The following is a 20,549-nucleotide window of genomic DNA, read 5'->3' on the forward strand; positions in this document are numbered from 1 at the left end:
TAATAATTCCTCTCCAATGAGAAATAGCATTATATTTAGTGTTATATAATTTATTCTTGCTTTCCCAGTATGAGCATAACCTATGTGTAATTTATAGTTGGAAGAATGTTTGTAGTATTTGTTGATTTTTCTTTTCTACTTTCTTGGTTTCATAGTTTGTGACTGGGATTACAGTTTGCTTTTTGTTTTACGAGCTTATGAGGTAGAAAAATATTTGAAGTCTGCGCAATACTAACAAGATGTTTTCAAGCCTATACTGTGTGGTTGACTGAGCCTTGGTCTAGTTCCCAAAATATGCAGAGTAGAGAAGAAAAAGCCCATTGCATAAAAAGTGAGTCTGTCTTTCTCCCCAAAAAGGATTTGCTGAATCCACTTGTTTTGTCAGAAGGATCATGTTCTTCTAAAACACACAGAATAAAGTATACTGATTAAATGTTTAGAAAGCATTAGCTTTGCCATCGATTTTAAAGCAAAAATGAGATGTCGGTAGACATTTGAAGTGTTCACAACTCGTCAGTGAAGTGTGTTTGCCTGGTGCTTGAAATTGTTTGTTCTAATTTTCCCCCAATGTTTTCTCCAAAAGGCTCTTGACAACTTTCATTTATAAACACAGTGTGACACACAGCATAAAATATAGAACCAGCCATATATGTTCTGGTAACTGTAGAAAAACTGGGATAAAACAAATGGCATTCGCTTAAAAAAATCTAACTACATTCACAAATGGTCTCTAGGGCTTCTGTGCACTTTTTTCTAAAATCATGTTTGAGTTCTATTATTTGCTGAGACGGTTTGAGCAGGTGGAGTAAAAGAGTGAAAGGTCAGATGCAGCTGATCACCTAAAAACTTCCTTCCGCATATAAAATTAAGGAGCACAATTTCTTTCCATAGCAGATGGCATGAACTTCCACACAGGCCTGAGTCCTGGCACTCTTCTTGCTTTAAAATGTACCACTGTTCACCCCAAGGTTTTTGAGAAATTTAAAACATATTTTATGGTAATACTCTTATGCCAGTACAAAACTAATGTCAATAATTTGGCCTAATTGTGTTCACTGCTTTCACCTCTGCCAGGATCTTAGTTGTCTTTTTAAAAATTCCCCTCCATAGCCTGTATTTTAATGAAGTAAAAAGGTTAAGCTGTAAGCAGCTTGTGAACTTACTAAGCATTTCTAAGACTGTCAGAATCCCAGTATTTTAAGCTATTTTTTTTTTCATTATCTGTTTCAGGTATTTGTGAAGTGTCACTTTGACTATAATCCATATAATGACAACCTGATTCCATGCAAAGAAGCAGGGCTCAAGTTTTCCAAAGGAGAAATTCTTCAGATTGTAAATCGGGAAGACCCAAACTGGTGGCAGGTTAGAAAATATTAAACAATTTAAATCTCTTGGTATTAATCCAGTCTTTTCCAGAAATTTTCAGGAGCTGTGTTGACCTGACATAGTTTCTGCTTACTTCTCATTGCACAACATCTTTCTTATTCAAATTTGCACTGCCATATTTTTTAAAATTGTTTTGCCTATAGCTTGGTTGTTGTCATAAGGAATTACTTTCAAACTCCAATTGTAGGCAGCTCTTTTCTATATACATTGCTAAGTGTTCAGAACTGTTACATAAAATTTAAATTGCCATACTAGATCAAAACGTTACTTCATCCATTCCAGATGGCCACAGTGAACTTTAGATTCAAGAGAAATAACTGAATAGGAGATGTAGGAATCTTCAGTTTGTACCCATTTGATTCCTCCTGTCCCCAGCTAAGCTGGGGCTGCTATGTTCAATCAGAATGAAGGATGAAAACATACTAGAAAATCTACTGATACACACATGTGCAAGGCTAGTGGGGAGAGCAATCCTATGGCCCCTAGACAGTGTCGGGATGGGCATAGGATAGCTTGGATTTCTGGGAGACCATAGGATAGTTTGGATTCCGCTCTACTTCCCCCTTGCAGCTGGTGAGATCACAAAGATGACTTGGGCTGTTTCTACACCTGCCTTTTCCCCCGAGATCATCCCAGGATCATCCCTGTGCATCCAAATGACACACAGGGGATTCCAGGAGCAGGCAGGGACGATCCCTCCATTTCTCTGGGGTAATCCTTAGGTGTAGAAACGGCCTTGTGCCATGGCTAGACCTAACCGGTCTAGCGCAATGGAGGTGGTATGATCTCGCGATATGGTTATCATGAGATCACCCCCTCTGTCTGCACATGGCGCGCGACGTTCTAGGAGAAAGAGGACATTGCATCCACCATTTTGCTTTGTTTTTTTAAAGAGGAAGGAGCACACGAGAACTAAATCTCTGCAGAATTTCGTTTGTGCTTACTACATTCCAGGTTTTGGCAACATACATAAGTCCCTGAATTTGAATTGGATACCAGTTTATATAGCCGATATAAGAAAAGTGTAGGTCATACAATCCCGAAATCTAACTTCTGGATTTAAAAAATCAAACCTCTGTTCTTTTAAGAGCACAGTTTAGTGAAGTTGGAGAAAATGGTCATGCTTTTGTGTTGCTTTCTGTTCTGGGTAAATTGATAGAAAGCACTATTAAATATAACTTTTTCAAGAATATAGAGAATTTTTACTGAAGAGGAATCAACATGGCTTCTGTAAAGGTAAGTCCTGCTTTACTAATCTTTTAGAGCTGTTTGATAGTGACAACAAACCTGTGGATAGGGGTGATATGGTAGACATCATTTATTTAGACTTCCAAAAAGTGTATGATGGAGTCCTTCATCAAAGGCACCTGAGCAAACTGAGATAAAAGAATGGGTCTTCTTATAAATCATTAACTAATTGAGAAACAAAAAGCTGAGAGTAGGAATAAATGGATAGTTCTTACAGTGGAGAGAGTTAAGAAGTGGGTTCCTCTTAAGATCTTTATCAGGACCAGTGCTTTTTAAATAGATCTGGAATTAGCTCTGACCATTGAGACTATTGAAATAAGCAGATGATACCAAATTGTTCAGGGTGGTAAAAAACCAAAAATGAGTTCCACAAAGAACTCCAAAGATAAAGTGAATGAGCAAATACCATTGGATTCCATAAGATTACAGAGAGCTCTTGGCGAGTTTCTAGTTGCATAGCTGACGCTCCTGTCAGTACCCTGGTCATTCTGTGGAAAGCAGAAATGACCCAGGCAGTTGACACAACCACTCCTAAGTACCCTCTTCCACTGATCAGAGCCAGGTCAGCTCCTTGGTGTTCTCAGGAGATGAGAACAGTGAAACAAATAGGAAGCTGGCTAGAATGCAAGTGGAGGAAGATTTGCAGTTAATATCGATCACTAGTCAGAGCTCATTATCAAGATTACTCAGTGGCTGTGATGTTGGCAAAGACACAGGTTCCTCTGACCCCAATGCACCCTCACTGCATTCCAGTAGAGCTTTTTTCTGGGTGCTTCTGCAACCTGGCCCATCTATAGTGGTTTTGAAAGAACACACAGAAGCCTGCTGCAACATATTTGCAAAGCGCTTTGAGGATAAAATTGCGCACATCCATAGTGACTTGGATGCAGCAGTTGAATCAGGTTAGTCTATGGAAGTGTCTGCCGCACCATCTGGACTTGTGTTATATGCATTGGAGAACTCTCTCGTAATACATTTGGAATCATCCAATGAAACTGATTGGAAAAAGATTCAAGACAGGCAAAAGGAAGAAGTACTTTGTACAGTGTGCTATTAATTTGTGATTTTTTCTGCCACAAGATGTGGTGATGGCCTCTAGCTTAGATGGTTTAGACAAATTCATGAAAGATGAGTCTATGTGCAATCTCCAGGTTCAAAGGCAGCATGCCACTGAATGGGCACAACCAGAGTGGGCTATTGCTTTCATATCCTGCTTGAAAACAGAATGGTGGACTAGAAGGACTGTTGGTCTGATCGAGTAGGATGACATTCTGGTTTGCAAAATGACAACCATTGCAGTTGCTTTAGAGAGGCTGCTTAGAGCATTTTAGAAGTAATCCGAAATCTTAGCTAGATTCTTTTCAGTCTAAGTATGTTTGGCTGAAAAATATGCAAAACTGTTATGAATCATTTGCATTTACTTAAGTACATATTTACCTAAGTACATATTTCATACTAGAAATAATCCTATGAAATGAAAACGTAAAGATCTTAACTGCTAATAGAGCATCAAAACTATACTCTGGGAATATTAACTGAAAAATGGATTTTATTTGTTTGCGAATGGGTGAGCACACATCCAATCACTGTTTTAGGAAAAACCATCTATTTGGGGAGCGAGCATCAAATCACTATTTAAGGAAAACCTTAACACCTGCACTGAATTTGGATGTTCCATTAGCTGTGTGAGGTAGTGCTTTGCTTCTAAACATGCTAATTTAGTCACACCAGACCATGTTAAGTAAGTCCTTTGCTAAATTAATTTTTTATCTATGGATTGGTGCCAAAATGATACATGTTTAATTTGATTACAGGCTAGCCATGTCAAAGAAGGAGGAAGTGCAGGACTTATTCCTAGCCAATTCTTGGAAGAAAAGAGGAAGGCATTTGTTAGACGGGACTGGGACAATTCAGGTAAGGTGAACAAGAATGTAATTCTTTTCATCACTTTTGTGTCTATAAAATCCAAAAGCTCTGAATAAAGGAGTTGATTCAACAATGTTGGCAATTACAAATTATTTGACCCAAGATAAAAAGCAAGAATGAAAACATCTCTTGCAAATTTGAGACCTTTCTGCCATCTGCTGGTAATGGGCAATGTTAAGTGGAAAACAAATTCTGAACTACATTTAATGAATTGCCATGGGATGCTTATGACATGGTGTTTCTAAATTGTTTCATCTGTCTTCAGGTCCTTTTTGTGGAACAATAAGTAGTAAAAAGAAGAAAAAGATGATGTATCTCACAACTAGAAATGCAGGTATTTGAATGTCAGTCTTAAATGTTATAGCACAACAGAACAGTCAAGCAGGAACATTATGAATTTTACCTTATTTTCATTTTCTTTCTGATTTTTATTTGTAATGTATATTAGAATTTTCAAATGGGACTCACTGTTTTTTTTAACTCCTGTGTTTCTAACTACATTCTCTGTCTAAGGTAATGTAAAGGGAAGGCAGGGCTCCTGTATTTTTTCAAAGTTGTGGGGAATTATTATTATTATTATTATTATTATTATTATTATTATTATTATTATATTTAAATACAACCCCATAGCAAAATCTCTCTCTGCATTTTACAAAGATTTAAAAGATTGGATTAAAAAGACTGAACATTAAAAATCAATATACAAAATTTAAAAGCATAGAAACATTTAAAAAACAGTTAACATTTAAAACAAATTTTAAACACTCAGCCAAGCTAAAGCTATTGGAGTCAGTTAAAACTCAGCATATGCTGTTGAATGCCTGGGAGAAAAGGAAAGTCTTAACCTGGCACCGAAAAGATAACAATGTTGTCACCATTCTGTCAAGAGCCCCACCCTCATGTAACAAGCTGTAGCAGCTTCTGTATAACTAGTGATGCTACTTGGTTGATCCAGTCTTAGGCCTTAGAGTGCATTCTATTTGTAGATCCCAACTCAGGCATTGAAAACCATTGTGTTAGTGTACGTGTGCTAAGAATAGAAGAATAAAAACAAAAACTCCAGTAAAGACTAGAATAGTAGTTCCACGTATTGCATTTGTCAGTACCCTCCTTTGAGGGTAAACGCATTTGGTTAAAGGGGCCTTACATGCATAGACTCCCCCATGCAATTTGAAACTCTAGAGTCATGTGAGTTTCTAATTTTTGTGGAGGGGTAAGACCCATTCACACTGACACTGAATCCATGGATATTGGCTCAACATATGCATGATAGAAAACATCAGCACAGCCTAAGAGCCTAGCAAGACTGTTAGCTTCCTTAGGGAGCTAGCAGTCTTGCTAGGTTGTATCCTTATTCTCCAACGAGATGGTGGTGCTACCAGTTTTACATTTTTAATATAATTCTTATGCTGTCTTGCTTCTACTTTCTTGTGTTTAGAATTTGACCGTCATGAAATTCAGATATATGAAGAAGTTGCCAAAATGCCTCCATTTCAAAGAAAAACACTGGTGTTAATAGGAGCCCAGGGAGTGGGTCGGAGAAGTTTGAAAAACAGATTTATTGTACTGAATCCCACAAAGTTTGGAACCACAGTGCCATGTAATTTGCCAGTTTTCTCTCTCTAATGTTTTGTTTTCTGGGAAATGTTCATTGATTCATTAACCATATACTTATTGGGTTCTGATACTTTCCTTTCATTCTCTCTGACAATTATGAGGCTCAGGTGATGCAAAAAGAAAGGTGAAGTGACTGGGAAGTTAAAATTCCAGGCATAAACTTGCCTAATATTTTGTAGCTAGAATGTTTTCCTAGTGCTGTGGGGGGTAGTTTTTGCTTATGTGGCAGTAAGAGCGCGCCAGCAAGCACATAAGCAGCCCGAGTCCAAAGCACACTCATTTGGCAATAAGCCCCATAGAACTCGGTGGGATTAGTTTTAAACAAACATTGGGCTGTACATTATGTAAGGATTAATGCAGTTCCAGTTTAAAATTATCTGCTTAAAAGTTGGTTTACAAATTTTAATAATGGATAGTTGATACTTAGAAAAACATTTTACAGATCATTTTTGATGTGTCAAGCCTTTGCTTTAAACTTGAGAATGGTATGATGTAACATACATTATTTGTTTAAAAAACATAAATTGAGGTTCTGTGTCAGTTTATGGCAACTTCGCTTTTAATTCACTTTTACTGCAGCCCTACTTCCTCTGATAATCTGCCTCTTATCTTTTTCTGCTTCCAAACTCCAAAACAATCTCTTACTCCTGTTCACTCTCTGGTTTTTAAGAGCAGTTTGTACTCTCTGGCTCTTTTCACTCTCCAGTGTTAGTCAATGCTTTTCATTCGGTCTACTCTATGCAGGACTAACATTTGATACTACCCTCTCTTTTGTTATAAGGATGGAATGAGAATTGGTGGCAGGAAAATATAGATGTAGGGTAAGAAGGAAATACATTTAAAATATTTGCCACCATAATGGTTGTCTCCAGAAACTGTTTTCCAGAAGTGCAATAACTTGGAAACTGCAGAACTGACCTGTACCCCACCACCTTGGATGAAGTGCTTTTCTGCACTGTGACTCTCTCTAAGATGCCATTATGTAAACTCACATACGTCAATACTTGTCTTACTTTTGTTACTTGTGTGTGTATCAAATTGGTTTAGTTACATCGCGAAAGCCAAGGGAAGATGAAAAAGATGGACAAGCGTACAGATTTGTGTCACGAACTGAAATGGAGGCAGATATTAAAGGTGGAAGATACTTAGAACATGGGGAATATGAAGGAAACCTTTATGGCACAAAAATAGATTCCATCCTTGAAGTGGTTCAGACTGGAAGGACGTGCATCTTGGATGTCAATCCACAGGTATGCTGGTGTAATACTTTAATAATAATAATTTTTAAAAAGCATCAAAGGGGAAAGATTATACAGGATAAATTACCCTTGAGAGAACCTTTGTTTTACAGATTGAGTGAATATGATCCCATTTTGAACACTAAAGAAGAGATTACCTGAACTGCAGACTCCAGAACATAGCAAAACCCGTATCTCATTAAAAGAGGACAAGAGAGACTTTATTATAGGGCTGCAACCAATGCTGTCCTAATGAACTGCACATTGAATCCTGAAGCTGGATGAAAAGCCAAATTAACTGGTGAAAACCAGATTGGCCAGATTTGTACCTACACCTCCATTGTGTCAGGCAGTCCTGTTACTAAACCCATGCTGCATTTTTGTCCATCTCCCTTTGCCAATCCCTTTTGTGATCGCCAGGTATTTGGGGTGGCGTGGGGAGGGGGTGTCACACATGTGCCATAATAACCCTGGGATCAATTGAATTTGGCTTGCCATTTTTTAGAGGATATTCTCTCCATAGAGGTCTTATGCCTAGACTTGGGGGAATCCTGCATGCTGGAGCTCTCATCCAAGAGAGGCCCATCTCATCCCTCTCTGATCGCGTTCCAAAACTAAGTTCTCTAACAGAACTTAGTTTTTTGTTTTAATATATCTGAAATTTTAGTTGATTTATCTGCTGGCTCCTCTCTTCTATCTGTGTACTATTGGTTTAATATGGCCAAATCTAACCTACTGCTTTAAAGCGTTTTATAACAGTTTTGAAAAAGATATATGGAGTGTGTCCTGGGCCCCAACAGTTGTCAAATCTGTTATAAAGCGCTTTAAAGCAGTAGTGTAGATCCTGCCTATGTCTATTTAAAAGGAGTTATATTGTAAGCCACCTTAAGTATTTTTAATGGAAAGGAAGGGCAGAAATATTTTATAAACAATGAGGATACATTATAGAGTTTAGGGTACTTTTTGCTATCATTACAGAGGCAATTAAAAGAATGTCTGACACTTAACCATGACATGCTATAATGTTTCCTATTGCTTCTTGTTAATCTGTTTGAGCAGAGTAAGACTGAATTCATATTTTAAACGGGGAAAGATTACTACATATTAGCAAGCGTTTCTTACTTTTAGTGTATTAAGTTGTTTATGCTATTTTTGCTTTCTACCGAATGTTCAAAATGTTGAGCAATCTAACTAATTCTCTGTTATCTCCAGGCACTTAAAATATTGCGGACATCAGAGTTTATGCCCTATGTTGTATTTATTGCTGCTCCAGAACTAGAGACATTGCGAGCCATGCACAAAGCTGTGGTGGATGCAGGAATTACAACCAAACTTCTAACAGTAAGGAAAATAAATAAGAACAAACTTGACCTGTCGCATCAACGCTAACATCTGTGTTTAATGCTAGCTTGTATAATGGTGGCCACTTCCAGAACTTTTTCTTCTTTCCTTGCCTGTGTTTTCACACTCCTTGCACAGTTTGACTGCTGATGGAGACAGAATGAACACGACTGCGGTTTTGTAAAAATTATCTAGAAGCTTTTAAATTTATAATTACTTCAAAAAGTAATTTATTTCATTGTACAGCTCCTGACGAAGGATCTCCGGATCCAAAACGTTGAGTGTTGTACAAGTTTGGTTGAAAGTTTTTTTGAACGTTTTTAAAATTTTATATTTCGAATTAAAATAAAGAAATTTCTTTTGACATTTCTTAACACCAGAGCTAGTAACCTCTTTTTCTTATAACCCGTAAAACCACCATTTTAATTCACATGACATTCACAAGAAACTGAAAGATATACATACATTTGTTCCTGTAAAGGGATATAATCTTACAGATGCCTTCTGTTATCAATTCACCCATATCAGCCTGCCCTCACTTTAACACCAGCAAGAGAGGCCCTTCTCATTTGCTGACCTGTGAGAGCAGTTGGGTGGGTATCCACACAAGAGAGGGCCTTTTCAGCAGTTGCCCCAAACCTCTAGAATTTTTATTTATTTATTTATTTATTTTATTACATTTATATACCGCCCCCCAGCCGAAGCTCTCTGGGCGGTTTACAACAATAAGAATAAGTTGCTGTCGGGAATCTGACAACACCATTATTGCAGGCTTTTAAGAAGACTCTGAAAACATACTGTTTTACTCTGGCCTTCCCCTGATATGTTTGCTGATGTTGCTGTTTTTATTATGTTCTAAGTGTTTTTATAATTTTTAAAATAATTTTAATACCACATTGGGTTTTTTATTATGTGTTTTGTTATTGTACTCCACCTTGAGAGGGCCCTACCCTGAAAGGTGACCAAGAAATATTATTATTATTATTATTATTATTATTATTATTATTATTATTATTATTATTATTATTATTATTCATAACATGGCACTGAGATTTTTCTGGGATAGCTTATTTATTCATTTTGCAAATTTCTGTGCCTATGTTCAATAAAGTCTCTCAGAGTAGCATGTAGCAAACCAGCGATGGGCAGCTTGTGCTGGAGGGTCACAGGTTGCCCATCCTTGCAGTAAAAGCAGTGGATTGGAACTAGATTTAGTTATCATTAGTACTTTAAAATGTGCCTGGAAACAGACCAGCAGTCAATGTAATTGTTTTTAGAATTGGTATAATATGGTCCAGATTGCTGGTCCCAGTTAATACAAAATGTAGTACAAAACTAACGTTTTGGGAAGTTTTCAAATGCAGCCCAAATACAATGGATTGCAATAATCTGAAGGCAGCTGAGTTGCCTGAAAGAAAGATGTCAAAGATTGCTGGCTCAGGACTATGGTAAACAAGTGTTTATAATAATTATGGGCATCATGAAGATCTGGACCTCAACCTAACATAGAAAAACCTTTTGGTCCATTAAATACAATTGTTTGCACTTCTTCAGGTACTTGTATAGTTGCATGTATAAGCCTGAAATCTTTAGTACATCTTGCTAGGTACCAGGTCTTGTTGTGCTCATTAAGAATTTTTGAATAATTAAGTTATAACACAGGAAGCCAGATTTTAAACATAGCCCAACTTTTGAAAAGCCTATATTGATTGTTTTCTTTGCTTTTTATATCACGGTTTTACTTGTGTGTTAATCTTCCAACAGGACACTGATTTAAAGAAAACAGTTGACGAGAGTGCACGGATCCAGAGAGCGTACAGCCACTATTTTGATCTGATCATTGTGAATGACAATCTAGACAAAGCCTTTGAAAAGTTGCAAACTGCTACGGAGAAGCTGAGGACGGAACCTCAGTGGGTCCCAATTAGCTGGGTATACTGACAGTTCTTTTGAAGACCAGTGTAAGCACCAACCTAAGCTAGCTGAAGGAAACATTCTACCAAGAAAACATTGTATAGAGGTGCCAGCACCCAATGCATTTTTATTCTGTGTATATTCAGATAATGGTATGCTATTCCAAGTTTTATACAAAATGCTGACGGGAAAGTGTACTTAAATATGTAATTTATTTTAATTTTTCTAACTTTTTACAAATAACCTTTCTATTCATATCACATGAAGGAAATGCGTTGAAGCATTTTTATAAATGTTTTGATTTACTACTTTGCCTTTACTCATATAAGGAACTTTCCAGTCATTCACTTATACATTTGGTCTTACATTTTCACTGTGATAAGGCGAAAAATACTTGAAAAAAAGGTATGTTTTTGTTGTTGTTGTTTTTTAATGCAAAACTAAAGCGATTCTTTCATCTGATCAGTTTTTTCTTATTTAGGAGAAGACACTAATCCTTATCCTAATAAACATGTCAGTCTTCTTGACATGAGCAGAATTTTCAATACTTAAGAAGCAACCAGCACTGAGCCATGTTACTGACATCTTTTTTTGCTTAATGTTTATATATATGTTGCAGTTGTCTTGTTTTAGACAGATGTATTGTAGACTTTCCTGTATATGTTACCTTTTTACAAGAAGTAAAAGCAATATCTTGAACTTTCTCTAGGAGGCTGCTTTGACGAGCCCACACTTCAACCCATTAGAATAAGTATTACTTTTTCAGAGAATTGTGTAAAGTAACTCATTGTGTTTGGGATCATGGTGAAGTAGCCTGAGAGAGCCTTACAATACAGAGCCTTGCAGTGAGGCTCAGCATGTAGGATGTTTGTTCTCACTTGTGAAAAATCATTGCTTAAAACAACAGAACCTTTTACTTTCTTTTTTTAATAATGACCTTGCTCTGTATTTGTATATTGTTCTGTGACAGGCTTTTATTTTACACCGGAATATTTATGAGTGATTTTGTGTGTTTATGAAATGTGATGTGATGGGACTTTTGAGCTATTTGTTACCTTGTGTTAAACTGCTTTATTCACCAAATAGCTTGTGAAACTAAAGTTATTGTCAGATGCTAAAATTCAATGTTATTTATAAGTGGGTTTATTTTTGTTTTACAATCATGTTGGGGTTTTTTACACAATCATAATAACTAACTCTTCCCTTTAGAAGACAAAATTCATATTCTCTTAGATTCATATTCATTGATCACTTAAACACTTTTGCTGATGTATATTCTGTTTAATGAATATAGATGCAGATTGTCACAAAGACAGCCTAGTCTGGTGACCATGTTTAATATTACGCTTGCTGCTGTAAATATGCCCATGCATCACGAACATGCTACATGCCTGAGTCAGTTGTCATCTACTCACTTCATTTATTTTTCCATGTGAGAATAGGCACTTGGCTTCAGAATTTATTTTCAACACCAAAGTATCATACACAAGATGCCAACAAAGGAGAATTCTTGGAAAAGGCTGAGAAAGTGCAAACAAGTTCTTAACCCTTTTGGTTTTTAAGCATTTTGATTGTGCACAAGAAAACAGGGTTTGGATAGTTTTTACTTTATACAGAGAAATGATGAGACACCAAAAAGGTATTATAGATTAAAAACCTTTAAGGTATTTTTTTAAAGACTTAAGTATATTTTGTAAATGTTATGCAAATTATTGCATATCTTTGTCTTAATTGCTGTTGGTACTTAGATTTTAGCTTTTCACAATATAAAATATTTTTAAGGAATTTATTAACTTCTGTTGCATTAAATCTATAAATAGGCTGATCTTAAGTATTTGAAAAATGTATGCAGCTGAGTTTGAAAAGTTATTTTCATGAGTGGTACCCAGAATGACACTTTAAAAATTAGGGCTCTACAGTTTTGCTGCTGTTATAGGACTATGGGATGATGACTACTTTTATTGGATACAACTTTGTAAGTGCAAGAGGTTTAGTGAATCCTAACTGTGAATGTTTACTCTTCGCTCCTTTGTTTTCCAGTACTTTACCAGGCAGCATTCAAATAGGTTTGGTGCTATTGCTTTGAGACAGGAGACTGAAGATGAATTCAGGTAGCCTGGACTGGGGCTGCTCCCCTGCTGAGATTCCAGCTGTGAATTATCATCAGGAGAAAGGAATTCTAAGACTGAACATTAATTAAATCTGTTCCATATCCTCTGGGTATCCTGTTTTGCCTCAGCGTTACAGATTTATATGGTCCCATTTGGTTGGAAAGCAGAAGGAGTTAATAATAAATAGATTGTAGAGAAAGTTTCATGAAACAACTTACAGGAGTTTGTTTTTTGGTATCAAACTCCAGAAGCTCAGAATAAATGCTGCTGCCCAGGGACAATAGAAGGCAAAAAAAGAGGAAACACTAGAGTTTTTCTTAATTACTGTCTGAGGAGTTCATTAAATCTAGGAAGCATGTTCAGAGAGATGATCTCTCTGGACGTGCAGTTTTCATGCTGCTACTCTTTGAAGATCTTGGAAGAAAGGTTTGTATCTGTACAGGGATGGGCAACTTGTGGCACTCCAGATGTTTTGGCTTAAAGCTCCAGTCAGCCTAGCCAACATAGTCAATGGTGAGAGATGATAGGAGTTGTAATCCAAAACATTTGGAGAGCTGCAAGTTCTCCACCCCCTGCTTTAGAGGCAGCAATAGCCAAACCTGCACTTGATTCTTTAAATTCAGTCTTGGTACAAAGTTGGTGCAGGTTTTTAAACAGCTTGTGTCATTGCCATTATCAAAAGGGAAACAGATCCATGCCATCATGTATAGGAGTAACTGTGTTTCACACAAAAGCATGCCCGTTTTATTAGGCGTCAGAAGAACTTTTTGAACTGTGATGCCAAAGGAGGGTTGAGCTAGCTCCTCCCTAATTAATATTCAAAAAGTGATTTTATCTTCCACACCATAGTGCCACTAATCCAGTTTATCCTGTACCTGAACTTTCAAATACTGAGCATGCGGAATTTGAAACTTTAAAAGCAAATTCTGGTCCTGCTGCTGAGGACAGTGCCACGGTGATGTGTTCAATACATAGGGTGAGGAATGGATGACGAGAGAGGGTGAAGCTCAGTAGATGATCCACCTGACTACTAGGCTCTCAATGTAGACAATACTGAAGTTAGATGGATGAATGGCCTGACTTGGTATAAAGAGCTTCGTATGTATGCATAGTGAACCCACCCAGAATATACTCAGAACTGGCACAGAAACCTGCGATAAGTATGTGCTTTCAGAGGCTTCTTTTTTTAAAGGATCAAATATAGTTTCACCTACCTTTTCCTTCAGTAATTGAGGAAGTTAGAAGAATGGGGATGACTTCACATGTGTTTTCCAAAATGGAGATTGTATAAGAGTGTATATTATGTTCATGTGAGTACATGGGATGGGAAGTTAATACACCAAGTATAGACAGGGAAAAGGTACTTAAATCTTAATTCCAAAAGGCCACTTTTTGCCAAAGGAACTGTCCCAAACTAAATATTTATGTACTGAAATACACATGGCTGTGTATGCCTACATAATAAAAGTAGAAAATATTGATTTATGCAACTGCCTGTCCTGTAGATCAGCGGGAATCAGAAACATTGCTGAGACTATTATGGGCATTTGGTAGAATAGAACAACTGGGTGTGGAAGACCATTGAAAGTGCATTGATGCATTAAAATCCACAATCAAAGATGGTTATGTTCAATGCATTTTGAGTTTAAACTAATGATTTTATCATGGTAATTTTCTAAAGGCCAATTCATACATTCAGGGTATTTTTTAAAACTGAACTCTAAAATGTCATCCTCAATTCAATAGGTACTATGCAGTTCATTGAGTGGTGTACAGTAAGATATATGTACATGAGCTTAGATTCAGTATTTTTTGTTTGTTTTGCTTGCAAAGTTTCATTTAAAGTACTAATTCATACCAAAATCTAAGGATTGCAGAATATATGGATGGGGCTGATTCAGGCCAACAAAGAACTAATTTTAGTTTAAATTGATTATTCATTTGTATGTATCCAGTTACTTGACTTTTTGAAAAACAGAGCTGCTATTGTGTTTAAAATTAAGTTCCTAAATTTGTAAATACAATATAATATGGAACAGACCAGTCTGTTTTAACACAGTAAAGAATAGAAGATATCTAGTTGCCAAAGTATAAGGCTACAATGTAAAGACTTCAAGGGTGAAATAAGCACCAACAGATCCTGTCACAGGCACCGAAAATTGAGATTACATATTGATGAATAGCAGTTACGCTCCATTGTTTCAGATCACATGTGTTTCTGCCTCAAGAGTACCTGCATCTCGGGTCAACATACTGGCTCCACACATGGGATGTGGACTTCCATGCTATGTGTGCATGCCAAAAGCATTACTCCCTTTGCTCTAAAAAGGTGTGATATGCTGTTTGCCTTGTGTTGATAACTTTGCTGTTATGAGATTTGTAAAAAACACCACCACCACCACAATAAATGCTCTTAAAACCAACTATAACAATTTAATTTCAAAGCTATCAAAGAGCAATTTGCTAAATCTTGTTCTATGGTTGGAGAATTTCAAGCTTCCTCTTAATGAGAATCATGTTTTAAAGCAAATTTCTAGCCCTTATAGCCATGCAGAAAAGTTTCAGGTTGTGAGTTTTGGGGTTTTGCAGTATATCTAGAGACAAGATTTCAGGGATGTGTTGTTTTCCACTTCCCATGACTAATAGAAGCAGATGAAATCATGCAAAAAAAAACCCCATATATGTCAACTTAGATATTTTGCATAATTTCTACAGTTTGTAGAATTTGTGAGAGGCTGTCTTGGGAGAATAGCAGTAGCACGTTTCAAGAACTGTGATGTGGAATCTAGAAGAATGGAAAGAGATTGTTTTGCTCAGTTCTTCAAATGGCATAGATGTGCATAATGTTGCGTGATAATAGAGTAGTTTTGATTTTTTTTTGCACCCTGGGAAAGACGGTACCAGAAAACAATCAGAAGACAAGCACTAAAGGCAAACTTACAGGAAAATTCCCAAATTAGTATCTTGCACAGACCTCATGATTTGGGATCTTCAGTATTTTTTAATAACCTTCAAGATACAGCCTATATCTGGTATATAAAGTCTCTTTATTTCCAACTAATTTTGGAAACATTGTGAGAAAATAAAGCATTGTTTACATACTTTCAGAAACATCATCCCAAAAAAGGAGTCGTTGACTTTTTCTTCTTCACCCTCACCCTAGCATATTGTATTTAAATACAGACAGAGCTTTTATTTCTGCTGTAAATTACTTTGGCTTAGATCTTTAATTCAAATTCAGTGTTTCCAATATGGCTGTAGCTGCTGTAAAAATAAAAACAACATGTTAAACCTCTCTCAGAAGTAGGTATGTCAGCTATGAAAACATGGAACAATAGGCCTCAATCTGTCTACCAGATTTCTAGCGTCTCCTGTTGAAGATTTACAGCTTTCTCACTATTTGGTACTTTAAAAATCTAAATTAATTGTATCTTCTGGGTTTGTTTAAAGGGCCTTGCCTTATATGGCTTTACTTGGCAGAACAGTATGTAAACTTCCTATAGTGGCTTCAGAAGTAGATAAAGGAATTATTTATCAGCCTCTTGTGGCTAAGGGAATAGCCTTCTTTTAACAGTGACATTTTCCCTACTGAATAGGAAAAGGTTGGATTTGTTAGATTTGACAAAAGCATGGCAGAGAACCATGATGAGTTTTCAAGGAATTAGTGTTTCTAGATGTTGCTTCTTTCTGTTTAAGGACAAGAGGAATGTCTGATTAAGACTGACCTAAAAAGTTGTTCTCATACATGCTAGCAGAAAAAAGTTACATTTCATTGAATGGCAGTAAACTAGGCAGGGAAATACACCTTTGTACTGGCATCTGTATTCAAACTAATGTATATTGGATGCCACTGACATGCATTTTCCTTGAATGCATAAGCGGGCATTTCTTTAAGTCCTACACTTTTCTGTATACATGTTCCTCTGTATTTTATGTTTATAAGGATAGTGGCAGAGAATCCAAAATCTTGAATTACATCATGTTCTACAATTCATAATTCTGGTTGCTTGAATGTTTTAGATGTTTATTAAACATCTGTCAACTTGTTCAGTTTCTACATGTGCACCAATGTTGATATGCATTATTTTTGGGATATATGAGTAAACATTGGACTTGGTTGCAAGGAAATCTAAGTATCCCTTCTCCACTGCTAATTCATAGTAAAATCTTGTCTGTCTGCCAGTCACATTTATCAGTTTAGAATCTTCTAATGAAGGGCAATGGGAGAATTACTGAATAACATGCTAAAGATATTGTAAGAGCTATTTGGCTAAAAATAGAATAACTTTTAAAAAACGAATCTCTAAAGTTTTCGCACTCAAGTCATATGTTGTTCTGTATAATTGTTGAAATGTACAAAGCTGTGAAATCCTGTTAACTCTTAATAAAGTATTTTTGTATATATGAAATAAACATTTAATACTGGAAGAACTCAGTTGCTTCTCACAAGTTGCTCTAAGTGCTTGTGAACATTTGCATTGCAAAATGATTGTTGCCTCCTGGATAATGGCAAACACCGTGGTTTTTTCCCTGACAGATTGGGGTAGGAGGGTGGGAAAGGGCCAGATAGAAAAGTATTATAAAGATCTATAGCAGGAGCGAGAAACTTGTGGCTCTCAAGCGGTTTTGGCCTACAACCCTGTCAGCCCTAGTCAGTGTAAGGAAATGTTGAGGAGTGGTTGTAGGCCAAAACATGTGGAAGGCCAAACATTACTCACCTCTAAGCTAGGGGAAGAAAGAGTAAACCCGTAAAAGAACTTTGGAAGTATGAAGGAATTTGAAACGCAGGAAGTGGTGGTGGTGGTTTTGACTGCTAGCCAGTCTATTTTCATCCTTTAATTAAAATATTTAATATCTTGTTCCAGTTTAAAATCTCCAGAGCAGCTTACATACTATAATATGTAGAGTTAATAAAGTAGAGCTCAAATTGGTGTGGAATACTACAACATTAGTAGGATATGTAAAAAGGCCTTTGCCTAGCACAAGAATGATACAAGACTTGATACCAGCCATGTCATTCTGGACAGACTGCTTTATAAATGGGATGCCACAACTGCCAGGGCCCTTTTGCGGTTTCCCTCACTTTTGAAGGTGTAGCACTCTGGAAACAGGCTCGATTTAAATTTAATGTTTGGGCAGGTTTAGTGGTCTTATCTAGTGGACCTTAATGTGTAACGTTGTGCCCTTCTAGAAACCTGGGATCCAAGCTGTATAAACTAGGACTTGATAAAGATAAGCAGCACCATTTTGAGTTGTGCTCAGAAATGGACCAGGAAAGTAGTTTCATGAACTGGTGAGATCTTCCTACACTCTTTCCTCAACTTAGGGAACAGGGTAGGCTTAGATATTTTAACATCAGCTATTATCTCTGATCAATGGCAATACTGGTTAGGACTGATGGGAGATGGAATCTTAACAATACTTGGAAGGCCATAGGTTCTCCTCCCCACCCCCCAAGGGTGGTTAAAAATAATCTAGAATGGGATGAATCCTACCTCTCGCGGTAGATGAACTACTGACCAACAGTTTTGTCTACAGTGAGTTTCAGTTTGTTGGTCCTCATCTAGGATACTACTAACACAGCCTCACATGACTGATGAAAAAGAGAACTAGCTGGCTGGTGGCATCTCACTCAGTGGTTTTGTAAAGGTGGTTAAAAAGCATGGGGGTTCTGAGCTATCCACATGGCACAAGAGCCATAGGTCAGATCAATGGTCTCCCAGTACCACCATCTGGAACCAGTCACCCAGAGATCAAAGCTGTTGACAGCTCAAAAATTAGCAGGCTAATCTGCAAAACTAATGACAAGTCAAAGCAGCTGCAAAAGGTTTTACTCTAAAAAGTGCTTAGTAAACAGGCTGCCAAAACTTCGTTTGGATCATTTTGTGGGCTGAGTCAGAAGAGGTCTCCTTGAACAACTGCTGCATCTTAAGATCAAAGACGGGCACTTGCATGCATTCAGTTGGATTCATTTTGAGCCTTACACCACTTGTATTTTCTCACCCCATCTGCTCCATGGCATTCTGTTCCTAAACCAAAACGCTGTATGAACTCCGTTCAGGGGGATGGGGCATGCTTCGGAACAGTCATGTCAAACTGTCCAAAGCTTCACCCTATCCATAAGAAAATCCTCTAAAATGTCTTGGGAATCCATCTGCCTGTGGTGACTGGCCATTCTAATAGGCTCTCCACAGAGTGGAAAGGCCACTACCAGCCTACTCTTGGCTTTATATCTCTTCAGGAAAATTTTGGTTCCTGCAGTTACTCATATTTAGCTCCCTGTGCCCATGCAGACCTTTCTGTAGCCATTCATTCAACAACATAAGCGCATAGGGTTGCATATTGAGGGTAGATTGCTGCCCATAAATCTGGCCCGATTATGTTTGGGTAGCCTGCTGAAGATTAGTTTTATTGCCGATTTTATATTCCTAAGAGCCTATAACTCTTTTAGGCAACACTTATAAAATATGAAGCTGTGCTTCCCTTGATCAAGAAAGGAAGAGAAGTTGGCATATAAAATAAAGCGTCTCAGCAAGTAAAGGTACTGTACATAATGTCTTTATTCAAAAGGACGTCTCAACAAGTAATTTGAACCAGCAAGGCGCTGATAAAAAGCAAGGGAACTTGGGGAAGAGCTGAAGAGCACACAGCTGAAGAGCACCAGGCTGGGGAAGGCTGCTCTAGCTAGTACAAACACTAGTTAACAGCAAGCGAAATGAGGGCTTCCAATAGAGAGACTAAATGGTTTTGGCTCACTGGCACCAGTAATGTTTGAGGACAGTGTGTTAATATTGCTGATGGAAGTATCCTTCCATGGCTTTTTTAGATTTGTTCATTAATACAGTCAGTTTCAACTACTGCCATGCTTCAATGACACAGCCTCTTTGCTGATGTTCCAGTTTCACTGCAGCTAATCAGCCAGATTCAACACTTGTCACAAAGACAGATATTAAATAATGTGGCTGTTTCGGCTATTAAACCATCCAAGCCGTTACTTCAAACTTGAGCTGTTTTACAGCCTAAGACCCAAAGTCCATACAATGCTATGTAGAGAATGATAGGAAACAATCTGGGCTTCTTCATGGTTACAGCCCTTATGGAAGATTCTGTCATTTCAAGGTTAATGTTTGATAAAGCAAATAGCCTTTGTGCTATCCAAAATCTTCCTGTGTCAGCAAGCGGAGCAAGCATCGGATCTGCCAGTGTCAACTTGCCATCCGTTGAGGTCACATTAGGCTGTTCGGAGAGAGAAAGGAAAGAGGCATTAGCACAGCAATGCAGTGCCTCTTTCAGGAGCAAGGGTAAATGCAGTTACGGAGCCAGTGTGGGGTATAATCGTTAGAACCAAGTTCAAATCCCACTTGCTAATAAAGCTCACTTCCAATGTTTGTGCCACATTCTTTAAGGTGTAATTCTTTTCCCCATTACAAATTGGGGGATATATGGCACAAAAATACTACAAGCAAGAAGGATCTTGGAATTGTTGTAGATCACAAGCTGAATATGAGCCAACAGTGTGATGTGGCTGCAAAAACAGCAAATAATATTTTGGGCTTCATTAATAGAAGTATAGCTTCCAAATCATGCAAGGTACTGGTTCCCCTCTATTCGGCACAGGCTAGGACTCCTCTTGAGTATTGTGTCCAGTCCTGGGCTCCACACTAAGATGGATGCAGACAAGCTGGAGGGGGTTCAGAGAAGGGCAGCAAGGATGATCAGGGGTCTGGAAACAAAGCCCTATGAGGAGAGACTGAAAGAACTGGGCATG

At 37.5% G+C, this 20,549-nt stretch overlaps 3 protein-coding genes across 5 annotated transcripts in view; 1 reads left to right on the forward strand and 2 right to left on the reverse strand.

The window, feature by feature from the left end:
- The window catches only part of PALS2 (protein associated with LIN7 2, MAGUK p55 family member), a 44,052-nt gene extending 26,840 nt beyond the window's left edge, over positions 1–17,212 (forward strand). For all 3 annotated transcript variants that reach the window (XM_063123981.1, XM_063123989.1, XM_063123998.1), the window contains exons 7-13: positions 1,231–1,362; positions 4,449–4,548; positions 4,826–4,894; positions 5,999–6,160; positions 7,225–7,427; positions 8,628–8,756; positions 10,521–17,212. In XM_063123981.1, coding sequence (XP_062980051.1) covers positions 1,231–1,362; positions 4,449–4,548; positions 4,826–4,894; positions 5,999–6,160; positions 7,225–7,427; positions 8,628–8,756; positions 10,521–10,697 — 972 coding nt within the window. In that variant the 3' untranslated portion in view covers positions 10,698–17,212. The remainder of the gene's footprint in view (positions 1–1,230; positions 1,363–4,448; positions 4,549–4,825; positions 4,895–5,998; positions 6,161–7,224; positions 7,428–8,627; positions 8,757–10,520) is intronic.
- CDCP1 (CUB domain containing protein 1) overlaps positions 1–20,549 on the reverse strand; it is a 451,994-nt gene that overhangs the window by 275,282 nt on the left and 156,163 nt on the right. The gene's annotated exons all lie outside the window — the stretch shown is intronic.
- GSDME (gasdermin E) overlaps positions 19,346–20,549 on the reverse strand; it is a 43,798-nt gene continuing 42,594 nt past the window's right edge. Inside the window, exon 10 of the mRNA XM_063119709.1 lies at positions 19,346–20,017. Coding sequence (XP_062975779.1) covers positions 19,778–20,017 — 240 coding nt within the window. The 3' untranslated portion in view covers positions 19,346–19,777. The remainder of the gene's footprint in view (positions 20,018–20,549) is intronic.

Source organism: Elgaria multicarinata, chromosome 1 (assembly GCF_023053635.1).
Source record: "Elgaria multicarinata webbii isolate HBS135686 ecotype San Diego chromosome 1, rElgMul1.1.pri, whole genome shotgun sequence".
Taxonomy (NCBI): domain Eukaryota; kingdom Metazoa; phylum Chordata; class Lepidosauria; order Squamata; family Anguidae; genus Elgaria; species Elgaria multicarinata.